Below are 17,696 nucleotides of genomic sequence, written 5' to 3'. Positions count from 1 at the left end.
CAGTAGGAATCCAGTGTATGTCTGGTATCATTTCTTTACTTTCTTTGTGAGGACTTAGATCAAGGGAGACAGAATACGTCTTCCAGAAAAACGGTGGCCACCTTGATATTTTATTTTTCATTTTATGGCCCTATTTTTAGTGTGTCAGACTCAAGGGGGGATCCAATTAATCCCTAAATCCTGTCCATTCTATCTTCCAAATAGCTTTTAAATCTGCCTACTTCTTTCCATACCCACTACCGTCTCTCTTATTCAGTCCCCAAGCCCTTGCTGGTTTACAACCACCTTCTAAGGGACCTGCTGGCTTCCAGCGGTGTTGTCTCTAGTCTACCTTGCACCAGAATGCTTGTTCTGAAACACACAAATGATCTAGTCTGTCTTCTGATTGAAACCCTGGGATGGCTTCCCAAAGTCTTTCCAACGAAATTCAAATGCTTTAACGTGGGTTTTAAGACCCCTCCTCCCCTGCCCCTGCCTACCAGGCCGCCCTCATTAACCAACGTTCCTTAGACTGCACGCTTCCCCTACTGTCCATTAGGCCAGGCGCTCCTCCAGCTTCCAACCTTGGCACCGTCTGTTCCCTCAGCTTCCCCCGCTTCCTCTTTACCTGGATGGTATCTGCTCACACTTCAGGCTCAGCTTAGACATCCCTTCCTCCAGGAAGCCTTCTCTGACCTTAAGTTTAGGTTAGTTTTCTTTGACTGATTCATTTTCACTGTACCTGTTGCTGTCTTTGTAACTGAAGTATAACTGACCTATAACACTATGTTAGCTCCACCTGCATTTGATACTTCTATACATTACAAAATAATCACGACAAGTCTAGTTACCATCCATTGCCATACAAAGTTACTGCCATGTTACTGACTATATTCTCCATGCTGTACATTTCATTCCCGTGACTAATTTTTTTGTATTGGAAGTTTGTACCTCTTAATCTCCCTCACCAATTTCACTCATCCCCCTAACCCCTTCCTCTTGGGCAACCACTTGTTTGTTTCTGTACCTACGACTCTATTTCTGTTTTGTTATTTTTGTTCATCTCTTTTGTTTTTTAGATTCCACATATAAGTGAAATCATACAATATTTGTCTTTCTCTGACTTATTTCACTTAGCATAATGCCCTCTAGGTCCATGCATGTTGCTGCAAATGGCAAGATTTCATTTTTTAACAGCTGAGTAGTATTCCACTGTGTATACATACACCACATCTTCTTTATCCATTCGTCTATCGACGGACACTTAGGCTGCTTCCATATCTTGTCTATTGTGAATACTGCTGCAGTGAACATAGGGATGAATGTATCTTTTTGAACTAGTGTTTCATGTTCTTCAGAAAAATACCTAGAAGTGGAATTGCTGGATCACCTGGTGGTTCTATTTTTAATTTTTTGAGGAACCTCCAAAATGTTCTCCATGGTGGCTGCACCAATTTACATTCCCACCAACAGTGCAGTAGCGTTCCCTTTTCTCCACACCCTCGCCAACACTTGCTATTTGTTGGTTAGATGTTTGTTTGTTTGTTTTTATGTGTCCCCATGGAATCCTCCACATCCTCTGTGCTAACCCTATTATTCTCTATTTACTTATTAGTAGACTGGTAGCTCCTTAACTTATTAGGGTAGACCGGATTATTGTTCCCAGTTCTGCAATCTCTCCTGTACTGGAATAACACACCCATACCCTTTGCCACTAGAGTAGGCAGTATATGTTTCGCTACCCCACTGATGCTGGGCTTGGCTATGTGGCTTGCTTGCCAATGGAATATCAGCAAACACGACATGAGCAGAGGCTCTGAATGTGCTACAGAGTTTAGCTTGGGTTCTTGTGCTTCTGCTACCTGCCTTGAGGAGAGTATGTGCAGGATGAGAGACATGTGAAGTAGACCTGAATCAAACTCTCCACCTGCAGCCACTGCTGAAGCTGACCCGTGATCAAAAAAAACAAATTTTTGTTCTTGTAAGTCACTAAAAATCTGTTCGTTAACACAGTATTACTGGAGCAGAAACCTGACTACTAACACTGTCTCTATCCCTCACTAGACTGCAAGCTCCATGCGGGCAAGAAAGAACAGTATCCCAAGCACATAGTAGGCGCTCAGTAAATATCTGTCGATGGGATGTATGACTGAAGGAATGAACATTGGCCACTGACGTCTCTGTCTCCCTAGCTGGCATGTGAATTCCTTAAGGCCCGAGAACAGCATCTGATTTCTCTCAGTATCACCTAGTTATCTCAGTTCCCACACTGGGTTCTTGGGTTCTTGGTAGAGATTCAATAAATATTTGTTGAAATTAGATAGATTGAATTTTGTGGGCTGACTTGAGAATCAGTCCGTAATTTATGACATTGTTTCTATGGGAAAATGCATTCCGAGCGCCAAACAAACTTGCAAATGAACTTTTGGAACCTCACCCGCTCATTGGTTCCGGATTGCCAGTTTTGTGGAAATCCATAACTAAACACATGTGCTGTGCTTTGCAATATGGGAGAAGCTGAGAAGCTGCTTCCAAACCCAAGATATTCAGCCTGCGAAAATTCACTTTCCACCCACACAGACAAATTCAGCATAGGTTGGATTTGAGGTTCCAACAATAAAATACTAGACTTTTTAGAGCTCATTGTTTATCTAATTGCTTTTTGTCTGCTTATACTGGATGCCTATTCTTAACGTCCAATCAAAAGGAAGTTAAGATCATTTTCTTGCACCCCCCAACTCAACAAATCCACTTTCTAGACGTGTATGAAATAAAGCCCAACCTTCTCAATCAAGAAAATAAGTTATTTTTCTAAATAAATCTGTGACATTTACAATAAACACAGTGGGATGCTCTATAGTTATAAGAAAACAACCCCCTTTAGAATTCCTAATTTTGAACGGCACTGACAGCTTAACATGAGTCACAGATCTGAGGCTTAGTTTTATTTCATCTCAGGTCAGAACCAAGCCAGTTTGAAACCAAGTGATCTGACGTGGCTGGGAAGGGCCATCAGCCCACAAATCCGGAATGTTTTATCATACTTAATGCACACGTCTCAGCATGCCATTGGTAGAGTTTCCCACTCACTCAGTGTACTCCATTCATTTAACATATATTTTTTAAGCACCTACTATGCACCAGGCACCATTCTAGATTCTGGGGATACAGTCATGAACAAGACGAGGTTCCCATGCAACTTACATTTTAATAAAGGAAGAGGCAGAGAAAGAAGATCATTTCAAATAGTGATGGAGCCAGGAAGAATCTAAAACAGTGATGTCACTGTGAGTGAGGTGAGGCCACTTCAGATTGGGTCATTGCAGGGAGACATGTATGCTGGGACCTGATGAGCAAGAAAGAGCCAGCCGTGGAAGGATTGGGGGAAGAATTTTCTAGACTGAGGAAACAGCAGGTGAGAAGTCCCTGAGGCAGGAACAAGCCTGGCATATTCTTAAGTCAGAAAGCAAGCTCGTGTGGCTGGGGTCGAGTGAACGAAGGAGAGAGCGGCATGAGAGGTCTGAGAATAACCAAGACCCGATTCTGGGAAGCCCTGTATTCAGGCCCTGGGAGCAAGGGAGTCAGACTGAATTCTGCGACGGAGGCCAGTGGAGGTTTTTAAGCTGGGGAGTAAACTGATCTGGTTTAGATTTTTACAAGACCACTCCTCTTGGGGCAGGGGTGAGGGGACAAGAGCAGAAGCAGGGGAAGCCGTGAGCAGGCTTTTCCAGAAGGCTGGATTCCTTTATCACAGCCCATCATCAGTAAAAGTCCTGATGTCTTCAACTTCTCCAATTGTTCCCTTCACCACCTTGCTGGTCTTGCTCACCAGGCTCTCGCCAAGGACACTGTGTCCCTGCAGCCCACCAAGGGCTGGCTGTTTCCTCTCCCTCACCACAGTGGTCCTACTTGTCTCTTGCTGCCTCCTCGGGATGAATCTTCTTCCTTTCTTTCCAAGCCTGGCCCCATCCCCTGCACTCCCCAGCTCAGAAGCTCACGCCATCGGGCCATCTGCCAGACCCCCCCGGCCCCTCCTCGTCAAGACCATCCACAGGCCACCCCGCCCATGGGCAATTCCTTTCTTTTCTTGACTGTTTGCCTCCTTGGTCTCTCCAACATTGCTCCCATAGTCCTTCTTGGTGACTGGCCCACCGAACACTCTGACCCCTCCTCAGTTCCCTGACCCTCTCTGCCAATGATCTTGTCCTTCATCCTATTTCAGCTGCACAATCACACCCCAGACCTTGTCAGTACCAATAACTCCGCCCCCTCCATGACCTTAATTCCAAGTTCCCCACAGTCCGGCCACTACCGCTTCTCCATTTCCCCAGGTCCAACAAGTTTTAAACCCCAAAACAACCTCCCCTGCACAGAGCTGGCTACCTTTTCACAACTCTCACTCCCCTCGTGTCCTCACATCCCTCCCTAGAGCTCACTTCTGGCTTGGAGCCCAGGGTCCACTATTGTTTTAGGACCCAAATCCATATCACTGTCCATCCCTCGTAGGCACCCTCAGCTCTGGGCCCCGCTTTCCCCTCTTGAACGTATTTCCTGGCAAAGCCCCATCTTGGGCTAAATCTAACTCTCCACTACCCTACCACTATGCCCACGGAGCCATACATGGCTTGTGAAAGCAAACCCATGCTTACGGCTCTCTCTTCAAAAGCAAGACCACTGACTTCAAGTGAGCCCTGATGTTGTCTGGCAACTATTCTCCCTTTCCCGGCTCTGTTCTCTCTTCCACTCTGGCCCATACCTTCTCTCTCTTCTCCCTTCCAACTCCAGGGCTTCCTCCCTCACCTCACCCATCTTACATTACTGAAAATCATGTAAAGGCACATGCAAAGACACGGTGCATACTTCCATCACCGACCTGCTCCTGAGCCCATATTCTTCACCTTCCCTCCCATGACCAAGGATGAAGGGTCCCATGCTCCTGGCCGAGGCTGGGCCCCCCACTGGCACACAAGATCATATTTTCTTTCATCTGCTGAAAGACAACACCCCACAATTCTCCCTTCTCTCTCCTGTATCATCAGTTTCTCTCTCTCTACTGGAACTTTCCCAACAGCACAAAAACACACTGCTATTTCATGTATCTTAAAAAAAAAACCCAAAGCTCTCTGGACTCCACTTTTTCCTCCAACGTCTGCTCCATTTTTCTGCTGTCTTTCTCAGCAAAGCTCCTCGAAAGAGTTGTCTCCACTCTGCCCTCTTCTAATTTTCTCTTACAGCTTTATTTAATTTTTCTTTTTGCGGTACACGGGCCTCTCACTGCTGTGGCCTCTCCCGTTGCGGAGCACAGGCTCCAGATGCGCAGGCTCAGCGTCCATGGCTCACGGGCCCAGCCGCTCCGTGGCATGTGGGATCTTCCCAGACCGGGGCACGAACCCGTGTCCCCTGCATCGGCAGGCGGACTCCCAACCACTGCGCCACCAGGGAGGCCCTCTCTTACAGCTTTAGCACCACTTCCTGTCCTTGTCACCGTACCAGTCATCGCCTGCTAAGTCCAGTGGCTCCATTCTCTTCCTCTCTTGCCTGACCTCTCTGCACGATCTGGCACAATGGACCGCTCCCGTCCTCCCTTCTTCCCTGGGCTTCTAGCAGGCCAGCTTCTTTAGTCTTTCCGCTTCCCCTGCTGGTTGTTCTCTCCCCGTCTGTTACTTCTTCATCCCCTTGACCCCTAAACACTGTACCGCCTCAACGCTCAGTTTTCCAACTAATCCTCCTCTCCATCTACACTCCCTCCCTCATCTGGTCTGAAGACTTCACGACGTACCATCGGAATACTACTAACCCCCAGAGTCATATCACCAGCTCGGACATCTCCTGTGAACGCCAGACCTGTGTTTGCCAAGAGAGTAGCCACTAGCTGCTACGCATGGCTATTTAATCACCATCACCACTGTGACCATCACCACCATCTCCACTGCTGTCATTGAATTAACTCCTGCACAGAGCTCTACAAATATAGACAGAGAAGCCACGTAAGTGGAACAGATCAGAAAGATTATGGCAAAACTGCTTAGTGGGTGTGTGGCGAGGCAGTGCTGTTCCTGGTCAGTTAATTTCTTAAACTCTAGTCTTAGGCAAGCGACAAGAAGCAAACGTTCCTACCCAATTACAATGATTCATGAGAATCTTCCTGGCCTTGCCTCTTTTGTCTGCCGATGATTCTGAAGGAAGCAGCCCGGTAAGGAAGCTCAGCAGAAGCAAGGGCAATTACGCGTCTTCCTGCATCTCAGCTTCAGACTTCCTCCGTGAACGCTTGATGAATTCCAGCCCCATATTTTTCGTTTGTGTCCTGAACCTCTTGCTTATACTGTATTCTTCTCCTCTCCCTTCATTGCTCTTGCCTTCCTCCCCCAAAGGCTCCCCAATTCTACTCCCAGTCTTCCTTTCTTTCCCTAAATTGCCCCTTGTTTAGCCTTCAGCTTCTCTGCACCTGTTCTACTCTTTCTTATCCTTTTTCACCTTTAAAAACTGAACGCACCAAACTGACAGACACTGTTATGTTTTTTTTTTTCCCTCTGCCTGAGCTGCAGCTCAGGCTCTCTCTTCCTTGCTTCTATAGCAAAAGCCCGAGTACTGGGTTGCCATGGCAACAGCAAATCCAACCAGGCCGGTCCCAGCGACGCTGGGAGCTGCCATGGCGAGGAAGCTGCTACAAGTCGCCCTGGGCCTAGATGGGTCGTGAACATCGTAATTCGAGACCAGGCTGGGTAGATTCTGCCCGGAGACTGAGACTGCACATCAGGCCTGTGCACAGCTGTACAGCGCATCCAGAGACAACATCGTCAATAATCAGGCTTCCACGGAGCCAACCAAACACGTGACAGCATGAGGATTCATCTGAAAATTTTCAAACACGCCTATTCTTTTATCTCCTCTGACAGAGCACATTTTGCATCTCTCTCCAGTCTTGGGAGAACTCTGTAGAAAAGTAAAAGCTAAAGTGACGGCTCCAACTTACGCCGGTATCCTTCCCCCAACCCCCCCTCAACCTCTGCCCTCCACGTTGGGGACCCTCTCGGTGGTTCAGGTCAAATGATTCAGTAGCACCGACACAACTGGGAACATCCCTGAGAATTGATTCAGATTACACGCTGGTATTTTAGTTGACGCAGAGATCAGTTCCCCCCAGGTCACTGGAACGGATCCTTAAAGTAAGGCAACAAGTGTGCAGCCGCGTGACACTGTTTCGAAATTGTGAGCTGGTGAGAAAGAACTCAGGAAATACCTCTGTAGCGAATGGCACCAACCGCAGTGAGGGTCTGTCGCTGCTAAACACTCCGAACAGGATTTATGTTTACTGCAGTTCGCAACACGAATTCTCCTCACCTAAAAATAAAGATGACGGCAGTTCAGACGGAATTATGAGCAACACCAGAAAAACTACAACACCTTATCTGATGAAGGGCCACAAAGAGACATTTATCCACTCAGACTCCGACGTCTGTGTAATGACATCGGGCAGCGGTTCTCAAGTTCTAGGGTATGAAGCAGTTTATCAGCATCTCCTGGGGAGCCTTTGAAAGGGCAGATTCCCAGACCACCCCCCCGCCCCGCTGAGACTCTAGTTGAGTAGGTCTGGGGTGGGGCCTAGGAATCTGCCTTTTTAAGAGTTCTCACAGGTGAGCCTGATCCACGGTCAGGTTTCTGATCTGCCAACAGTGACTTTCAAGGATCGTGGAATCAGGTCACCTGGTTTTCAGTGACAGTCAATGGTACCTTGGAGGTGAGCGTCTGGGGAAAGCAACGGGCTCTGACCTGGAGTGTCAGCACGAGGTTGGCACCTGACATGGAAGTGAGGACCACCCTCCCACACCCCTCCTAGGGGTGACCCACCACCTCCGCTCCTGGCTCACCGCTCACACTCCCTCCGCTGGAGGTGAAAATAAAAGAAACGGGGAGTTTTCCAGTCATTCCTGGCCCCTAGAGCTGCCTCTTCCAGTTGCCAGAAAACAGCAGCCCCTGAGGTGGGCGCTGGTACTGGGCACACCCACGCCCTGGAGGCCAGCAGAGCCTCCAAGCAGGGTTGCGGGGGAGGCAGGGAGGACCTGAGCCTCACACGGTGCACTTTCTGCAGGCAAAATCCCACAGCGTAGTCAGGAAACCTGTGGAATTCATTAAGCCAGAAAGTTGTACCTGCTGGAAAGTATAAGTAACTTCTTAAAACATATAGAGAGATAGAGAGTTCTAGAAGGGGTTTGTGAGAAAAGCAGGAGCTATCCCGAGGAACACCCTTCCATTCCAAGCTGACTTCGTGGAGGATAACCACCGCCCATCATCTCACAGTCCCCAGTGCTGCTGACCGATGTGGCAGGCAGACCACCAGCCTGAGCCAGAATTAACCAGAATGTGGACATTTCCTTGTAGCTCACAGCACATCTTTGTAATTCTGGGGGATTTTCACAAATGTCACGGAATCTCTCCAACCTTGTTTTCTCACCTGGGAAACGGTGATAGTGCTGCTGACTTCACGGGGTTATTACCAACATTGCCCGGCACATAATAAATGCTCAATAAACGCTGGCTATTGCTACTACATGAGAAAAGTTTCCACGGTCCAACAAACATGTGAAACCTCACAGGGAAAAAGCATACGTTTCCTTGGCACAAGGCTTCTGAGAGCCTTTGAATGCTCTATTATGATACTCTAGGAGTGGTACAGTAAGTAACATCTGCTCCTGGGACCACTTTTGCTCAGAACACTGAGTGGAAAATGAGTCTCTAGAACATTCTATGAGAACGACTCTACATGTACTTAAACACACAAACATATAACTATGTGAAAGAAAGGCCACCATAAATACTACATTGGACCTGCTTCTCTAACTTAACACATTTATGGGGACTATTCCACAGCAATGCATCTATTTCCATATGGTTGTTTTAATGACCAAGGATTCTATGGATGTAGCAGGGCATTTTAGTTTGGCTGTTACTATCTCCCCAAGAGTCTAGGAAAGGACCTTCCTTAGGTTTTGTCTCTCTAGGGCTTATACTGGCTCAACCAGAGAACCAAAGTCTTACTAATAGGATCTCTAGCAGTGAATCTAAGTGAAGAAGGTAAGAATAACCAGCTTTGATGCCCAGCAGAAAACTCTTCCCGGGACTTCAGGCTTTGAATGGCCAGACTAGAACTCTCCACCTTCAGAAAGTGAGGACCTACCGACTACTGGTAGTTCTCACTGTGGTTCTCAGCCTACAGTCCTGGGGTCTGGGAAAGGATTTATGAGCTATTTGAAATGTTTCAAAAAGCTGATTGGAAAAACAGGCACAGACTAAGCAAGGCTGCAAGTATCTTCTTTGCTTTGAGCTGAATTTTATCAGTTCTGTGTGGTAGCACGGTCAGCGCTCTGAGTGGCCGTTGTGAGATGCCCTTGATAAATAACGTCTGAGAATGGGAATTGTTACTTAACAAGTGCAGTTTGTTGAGTAGACAAACATCTTTCAAATACGAGAACCCTGGGGAAGAAATATAATAGACAGTGTTTAAATGCTGAAGCAAGCTGGTCAAAAAGATTCTGTACGGTGAAGAACAAAGGTATATGAGATCCACTGGCCATCTCAATGCAGTCAGTTTGAATAACTGGCATTTCAACACACAAAAGGCAATATAGCCTTTTTAGACATGTCAGAAGTGAAAAGGTGCCGCACACCTTCTCTGCGACTCGGCCAGCACATGGAGATTGATGTCATTGCTCTTCTCCATAGGACGACTGAGAGGAAAAGAATGGAAAAGGAGGGTGGGCCGAGGGCATCTGTTATATCCATTATGTAATTATGTAAGTCTCACTTACCTTCTTTGCACTTTGTATGTTCAAATGGTCATGGGTCAAAACAACCATGCCAGAATTGCCTGTTTGGTTTTCACAAAGTTGGGGTTTGACCCCATTTATCATGGGCTTTAACATCAGGTAGAATTTAAGTCCTAGCCCTGACAAGGCTCTATCTATATCCTTGAGAAGATATTTAACCTCCCTTAGCCCTAGGTCTTCATATATAAAACAAGGGTAATTTTTATCTCACTAGATTATTGACAGATTTCATTAACATTGTTTATTATACTTTGCGGTTTGCGTGTGTGTGTGTGTGTGTGTGTGTGTGTGTGTGTGTGTGTGTGTGTGTACAACTCTATGCATCTAGAGAGACCCTCTTTGGAAGAGTAACTAGCAGAGTATCAGTAAGGGCTCAGTAACAATTAGTTCCCCTCCTCCTTCCCTTGGTGAAAGCACTTTGTAAAAATGAATAAAATGTAAAAAGGTATCCTTTTTATTTCAGTAAGCTGAAGCAAGAAGAAAAACTAAAACAGCCAGATAAATTAAGAGAAGGAGGGTGAGTGCCATATATTTCCCAGTTCATGAATGTGTATGAGACTATGGCCTGATATTAACCCCAAATTCCAAAGCCAATCCCATTGGGTATATTCATAAATGCATCTAACCATTCAATGCCCACATGATCAATGTGTAAATACAGTTACCTCGCTGATTACGCTCTCATTTGCAAGCATACCTTTCTCTGAAAAACTTGGCACTGGAAATACAGCCAATAATAAAATTGTCTAGGTAATATTTCTTGCTTACTTACTGACAGTAAGGTTTTTAATTCCATGCCTGTGTACCACTGCGTGTCTTCTTGAAGCCTGCAGCAGTGTTTAAACTCAGTAGTTCAAAGTAAAAGCTTCACCACTCGATAATGACATCAATTAAACAATTTGTATTCATAAGACAGAAACAGTAACTAGTATTTCTGCCTACCTCTTTTCCAGCTGTTAGATAGATGTAGATATTCTTCTTAGGATGAGGAACGAGTTTGTAGAAAACAGGTGTTTCTTCTTTAATTTCATAGATAACCTCCGGACAATTAGAAGTCAAATTCTCACCAAGAATAACCTATTTTTTAAAAAAGAGAAATATGACTTCTATTAAATAATTTGAATTTCAGGGTGGCAAAACTTATGGCTTAATCCTAAGATTACATCCTTTCTTCCTCACTACCTACACTGGCTAAGGTACCACGTTCCTTAATCATCGGCTCATATCTCAGCCTTCAACAAGGCTGGTGATAACAAGCTTGGTATTTCTGCTTTTGTAGGGGACAAAGTCGTGGTGCACACACACACACACACAAAGCCACTCTTTGGTGCTGGGGCCATATCCTCATATGTGGAAGCTCACTGTCCACAACTGGCCTTATGAGAAGCCACAAGTGACAGCTTCATTAGCGTTATGCCAAGTGATCTTAAAACTAAAGGCAGGCAGCCTGACGAGTACCTGCATGGGTTACTCTGATTCTCCTCTATGGGTCTACACAGTTCTGTGTTTTAAAGTAACCAGGACAACTTACCAGGCCTAAACAAGTAGGTCCATATTTATATATAAAATATTAGTAAGTGTGGCTTTGAAGTTGGACATACCTGAGTTTCACTCATCTTTAGTCAATAAACATCTCTTGAACATCCACTATATGTATCTGCCACATTGCAGGTGTTTGCAAAAATGCAGTGAACAAATGGTGGGAAAATCCTGCCCTTATAGAACTTACATTCATGTGCATGCTGGGGTGGGGGGAGTGTAATGATAGACAATTAACAATCAATAAGTCAATTATAAAATATGTCAGCAGGCACCACAATGCAATGAGAAGCCTGCGCACTGCAACGAAGAGTAGCCCCCGCTCGCCACAACTACAGAAAGCCTGCGCGCAGCAACAAAGACCCAACACACCCCCCCCCAAAAAAAAAACGTTAGCAGGACCGACAGTATAGACAGGGAACTATATTCAATATGCTGTAATAACCTGTAATGGAAAAGAATCTGAAAAAGAATAGATTACATACAACTGTAATGAACAACTGAATCGTGCCCACATGATCAATGTGTCAATTCAACTGAATCACTTTGCTGTACACCAGAAACTAACACAACACTGTAAATCAATTATACTCCAACAAAAAAAAATACATTAGCAGGTGATATAGGTCAAAATTAAGTGGATTAAAAAGATGGAGAATGTGCGTTCAGCATTACGTTTCATTAGAAAGTGACGTTTTATTTAGAGACTAACAGGACGTTCAGCATTACGTTTCATTAGAAAGTGACGTTTTATTTAGAGACTAACAGGAGATGCCGGAGCGCGTCATTTAGATACGTGGATGAAGCACACTCTTAGAAGAGTGACCCACTGGTGCAAAAGCCCTACACTGAGAGCACACCAGTGTGGCCTGAGCAGAACAAGTGAGGCAGAGAGGAGTGGACAGCGAGGTAACACGGTGGATCACATAGGTGCTTGTTGGCCTGTGTAAAGATTTTGCCTCTTACTCTAGGTGAGAGATGCGGAGCCACTGCAGGGCTCTGAGCAGAGAAAACACATGGTGAGAAGGTGGGGTTTGAAGCATGGATATGAAGACTCCTCGGAAGACGATTACCCTAATCCTGGAGAAATATAATGGTAGCTTGGTCTCAGATTTGCATCCTGGCTCTACCCTTCAAGTAGACGTGCTACTCTGAGCTAGTAACTTACTTAACCTCCCTGGGCCTCAACTTCCTCACCTCTAAAATGGAACTAACAATGCCTTCCTTATACACAGTGTTGTACGATCAAATGAGAATTACGAATACTGCTTAGCACATCAACAATACTCAATGGATAATAACCTATTACTAGATTACAAGCACCTCTTGGGTAGGGACTATGTCTTAATCATCTTGGTACCTACCCCTTTGCCCCAAACAATACAATGCTTTTTTTTTTTTTTTTTTTTTTTTGTGGTACGCGGGCCTCTCACTGTTGTGGCCTCTCCCGTTGCGGAGCACAGGCTCCGGACGCGCAGGCTCAGCGGCCATGGCTCACGGGCCCAGCCGCTCCGCGGCATGTGGGATCCTCCCAGACCGGGGCATGAACCCGCGTCCCCTGCATCAGCAGGCGGACTCAACCACTGCGCCACCAGGGAAGCCCAATACAATGCTTTTGAAAGCGAAGATGTTCAACATTTTTCCAGTTTGAAAACATCCAGATATGATATCTATATTCATATCTCTACCAGTGTGGACATCAGATACACTGGGCATATGATTTGAAAAGAAAAAACTGGCACCTGGGATTCTTTTCAAAGTCTACTTTCACACATCTACTGAGCAATAACATGCCTGTACCACACATCCTGATGGCAAGCACATTTTTGCTATTTAATCAAACATTAATTTGGCGCATGGAGCAGCATCCCGCATGCGCTCAGGATCTGGCCTGAGTCTGGCTTTGTCTTGCGATGGTGATTTCCCCCCATCATCTGCTCTGAGTCAGACCCGGAGCCCATGAACCGCTCATTCAGTTCCGTGGCAGCTCTGTAAAATCAATGTAACTAAATAGAGTAAATATGACTTCTTCAAAAGGAAGAGCAGCAGTTAGGTCCCAAGGGAGGCGGGAAAAGTCTGTGCCCCAAGTCATTTATAAATGACTCCACAGATGCACCAGCCAATATGGCAGCCATTAGCCACACATGGCTATTTAAATTTAAATTAAATGAAAAATTCTCTTCCTTAGTCACACTAGTCACATTTCAAGTAATCACTAGCCACACACGGCTAGTGGCTATCATATTGTATGTGCGGATATAGAACATTTCCACCATCATGGAAAGTTCTATTAGAGACCCTGGCCTACAGAGCCAAGGGAGACATCAGGCAGGCACTGACCAAGTGTGGACTTGCCAGGCTCCTGTCTTCCCATCTCTAATTCACATTCTTTATTAATCAGCTCACATTCAAACAGCTGATCTGGTTCTTGGAAAGTGCTTGTATAGAGGGGGACAGATAGGAAACCAGATTAAAATAAAGACGGATAGAAACATTCTCAAGTGAGGCTCAGGAGAAGGCTGCTGCCCAGATCTCTCTTGATGAATTCATCACGTTAAAACCATCATTTGGCAGAAACACCTATGAAGCATTCTTGCCAATAAAGCTGAAGCCAAATCTGATCAAGCCTTAGTGCTAACTTCCATTTAGCATTGGGAAACGGAAGGGGTAGGGGACCAAGCTAAATGGCGCCACAAGAAAGTGAACAGCCAAATCCAGTGTGAGACATTCCACAGGACAACAGACTTCCTTTCCTCAAAGTCAACAGAGGTGAATCATAGGATAGGAGGAGGTCACTCAGATTAAGAGAAACAGAACCACCTCAATGTCATTTGAGGACCTTGTTCAGATACCAATTTGGACAAAACAATTTTTTTTTTTTTCACGCTACGCGGGCCTCTCACTGTTGTGGCCTCTCCCGTTGCGGAGCACAGGCTCCGGACGCGCAGGCTCAGCGGCCAGGGCTCACGGGCCCAGCCGCTCCGCGGCATGTGGGATCTTCCAGGACCGGGGCACGAACCCATGTCCCCCTGCATCGGCAGGCGGACTCTCAACCACTGTGCCACCAGGGAAGCCCTGGACAAAACAATTTTAAAAAGACATTCTTGAGTCGATCAGGAAGATTTAGTTATATGGACTTGATATTAGATAATTCTAAAGAATTACTGATGATTTTGTTACTTGCAATCATAGCTTTATGACTATGGTGATTTAAAGAAATGATCATAGTTTTTTAGAGATGCATGATGAAATATGTAGGGGTGAAATGACATAGTGTCTGGGGTTTGCTTTAAAATTTAGAAGTAAATAAAAGCACTTTACAAAGCACCACCACATCCATTTTCAGTGAGTTAGGAGCTGCACTGAAGCTGTTATTAGAGCTTATTTTATTTTATTTATTTCTGGAGCATGGTGGATACAGATGGGGGAGGGGCTAGAAAGGTCTTATTTGGGTCAATACAGATTTATTTACTTGATACCTTAGAGAAGAAGCATCAGTATTCTCTCTAGAACTTGGACTTATGGCAGGGAAGCCTTTCTTGCTTGCTTTTTTTTCTCCTTAAATTACCAAAGTGTACATGTGCCAGGATTTGCCAACCAGTTTCCTGAACAAGCTACCTCGAGAGGCCAACAGTGAAGCTTGTCCTGATAACCGCAGGTGCTGGGTTTAAAGGGGTATGCTTCATTGTTGGTGGGAGTGAGACTTCTCTGGAAGGTAATTTGGCGTTCTCTCTCAACATTATAAAGCACATACCCTTAGAGCCCACACTCCCTCATATATACATATATAATGATATATGTAATAGGTAGTTATTGCAGCGTCGTGTGTTCTAACAAAAGACTGAAACAACCGAAACGTCCAACAATAGGGACCTGGTTAACTAAACTATGGTGCAAGCAATGGAATACTATTTAGCAATGAAAAGAATCAGAAAGCTCTTTATGTATTATATGTTATGTTTACCATGCTATATTAAATATGTATACATACATGTATATACACATACATAACATATATGTTTAATAAAAGGGGAGAAAGACTATCTTCCCCCTTATGCTCGCAGACGTATATAAAATATCTCTAAACCATTATCACTGGTTGCCCCAGAAGTCAAGAATGGGTGACCTTCTTGGTTCTTTTGAGTTTTGAACACTGTTAATGTACTGTCTTTAAAAATAAACACATGCAATTTAAATTTTAAAAGTGTTTGAGGATGAGTGGGTCCAATGGTTTTCCTTTTTGCTAGATTATGCAGAGAAGGATCTCCGTACCCCCAAGGAAGTTTCCATTTTCATCACGTCTTTAATTTTACTAAAGCAACGTGCTGCACAGAGGGACTGGGGTCTCTGCTTCAGCATGGTCTTCCTCTCTCTCAGATGACTACAGGAAGGATCTCCTCCTCCTCTGGATTTCTGTTAATATCACCTCCAACCCCACCCCCACCCACAGAGCCCAGCCCAGCACAGGGGCATCGGTGGAGCACTTAGATTTTCTAACTGCAAAAGTCACATCAACATCAACACAGAAAAGAAAGCCAGCAAGACTGGAGCTGGGCCGCCTCGGAAAAGAATACAATAAGTGAAGTGATTCAGGAAGTAACAGTGAGTCACAGAACCCAAAATGGGTTGAATTTTGCATAAGAGAAAATGCATCCAATACACACACACTCCTCGGGCATGATGTGGATTTTCATCTATTGCTTCCAGCATACGACCTTAATATAGATGTAATCTGAAGTCAACCTGAGCCTCTGCCATGTATATTCTTACATACCCCTTCATCCTTCTCAAATGTCACCTCCTCTGAGAAGCCTTCCCTGGTCACCTTTTCTACCGTACCCCACTGTCCCTCTCTACACATCACTCTGTTTTCTCCATAGCACTTATCACCATGTGAAATGACTTCATTACTGGTTAATCCATTTAGTTGTTTTCTGTCTTTTTCTTCCCACCATGAGAGCAGGGGCACTGTCGGTTTTGTTCACTTTTGTATCCTTGGCACCCAGAACAGTGCCTGGCACATAAAAGGTGCCCAATAAATATTTATTAAATGAAAAAACATACTCTATTAGCGTTCAAGGTTTTATAGGGCTCTTCAGATTTTTCCAGCTGCAGCCCGTGTGGAAAACAAATTTTCCCGGATGGAGAACTTCAGTGAGTGTCAACATATTGTTTCTGTTGACATCTTCCTGAAGCCTCATGGCAGGCGATTAACTAGCCTTGGGAGTTTCACTGCATACAGAAAAACCAACCAACAAACAAACCAAAAAAACCAACAACAACCCTCCCAGCTACAGTCCTGAAATGTATCATGTGTGAGACTTCCACACCATACAATTAGCTGCATTACAAGTACAACACCATCCATGGAAAAGACAGCCTGGTGAGGAAAATGAGGGGGAGAAAAATTAAACAAAAGACTTATTTCTTTTTTTTCTTTACTATTAACATGACATGGGAAAGCCATGGGTGTTCAAAACGCTAAAATATTTTACACCAAATTTCTTTTCTTATACCTCACTCTGTGAGGCTAACCAGTTAAAGGGTAAACCAATCATTCTTCTCACTTATTTGTTTTTTCCATCAACAGTTTCTAAGAAATGCTGCAAAGGAGACTTAAACCACACACACACACACACACACACACGAGGAAAGCAAGGTAATTATCCAATAGCATTTACTGTGCTTCATCAGTAAGTAGGAGTAATAATAAAAATGAAATATAAAGATTAAAGCAAATTACTCTCTGGTTTCCAATCTACTGATTTTGATGTAAGTAGTAAGAGAAGCATACAGCCTGAATCATGAGTTCTAGATTTGTGGATTACACGGGCGAATTTGTTCCGAATCGGGGAGTCCCTGCACACTCACACACTGGAAGGAATGAGATGGGGGTAAACTTGAACATGACTTTCTCAACAGCCAACCACGGAGCCCACTCTCAAGTTTTGACAATTCCCACTGCCTTTACTTTTTGGTCTGTTCCCTCGGCTCAGCGTCCATGCCCCCCTCCACTTCCGGCCCCAGGTCCTGTCCTGGGCTTCTCATGGCCTCCTCTTCCTTATTTGAACATTCTGTGGGAGTATAAATACAGCTTGGCTTTATAAAAGACCTGGTTTTGTTTTCTCTTATTTTTCACTCGAAAACTTTAAAAACCAGCGTCAGGGCAGACTCTTCAAAGGTTACACAGTTTGGAGGCAGGAAGAACTTTCTGGAAATGGGTTGAATCTCACTCCATGGTTTGGATAAATTATATCTACTAGTAGAGGCAGAGTTTGGAGAGTTACACAGGTAGCCAGTCCTGACTCAGCGTGGGCGTGGGTGCTTCTCTGCTGAATATGGGGAAAGGGCATG

The 17,696-nt window shown here is 44.9% G+C and overlaps 1 protein-coding gene across 1 annotated transcript in view; it reads right to left on the bottom strand.

Annotated features, from left to right (window-relative positions):
* The window catches only part of PLXNC1 (plexin C1), a 148,047-nt gene that overhangs the window by 106,022 nt on the left and 24,329 nt on the right, over positions 1 to 17,696 (bottom strand). Inside the window, exons 3-4 of the mRNA XM_082634834.1 lie at positions 10,746 to 10,880; positions 7,220 to 7,320 (exon numbers count right to left, since the gene is read on the bottom strand). Coding sequence (XP_082490960.1) covers positions 7,220 to 7,320; positions 10,746 to 10,880 — 236 coding nt within the window. The remainder of the gene's footprint in view (positions 1 to 7,219; positions 7,321 to 10,745; positions 10,881 to 17,696) is intronic.

Source organism: Mesoplodon mirus (genome assembly GCF_964341445.2).
Source record: "Mesoplodon mirus genome assembly, chromosome: 11".
NCBI classification, from domain to species: domain Eukaryota; kingdom Metazoa; phylum Chordata; class Mammalia; order Artiodactyla; family Ziphiidae; genus Mesoplodon; species Mesoplodon mirus.
Note: the sequence above shows the minus strand (reverse complement) of the source record. Positions and strands in the feature narration are given on the sequence as shown.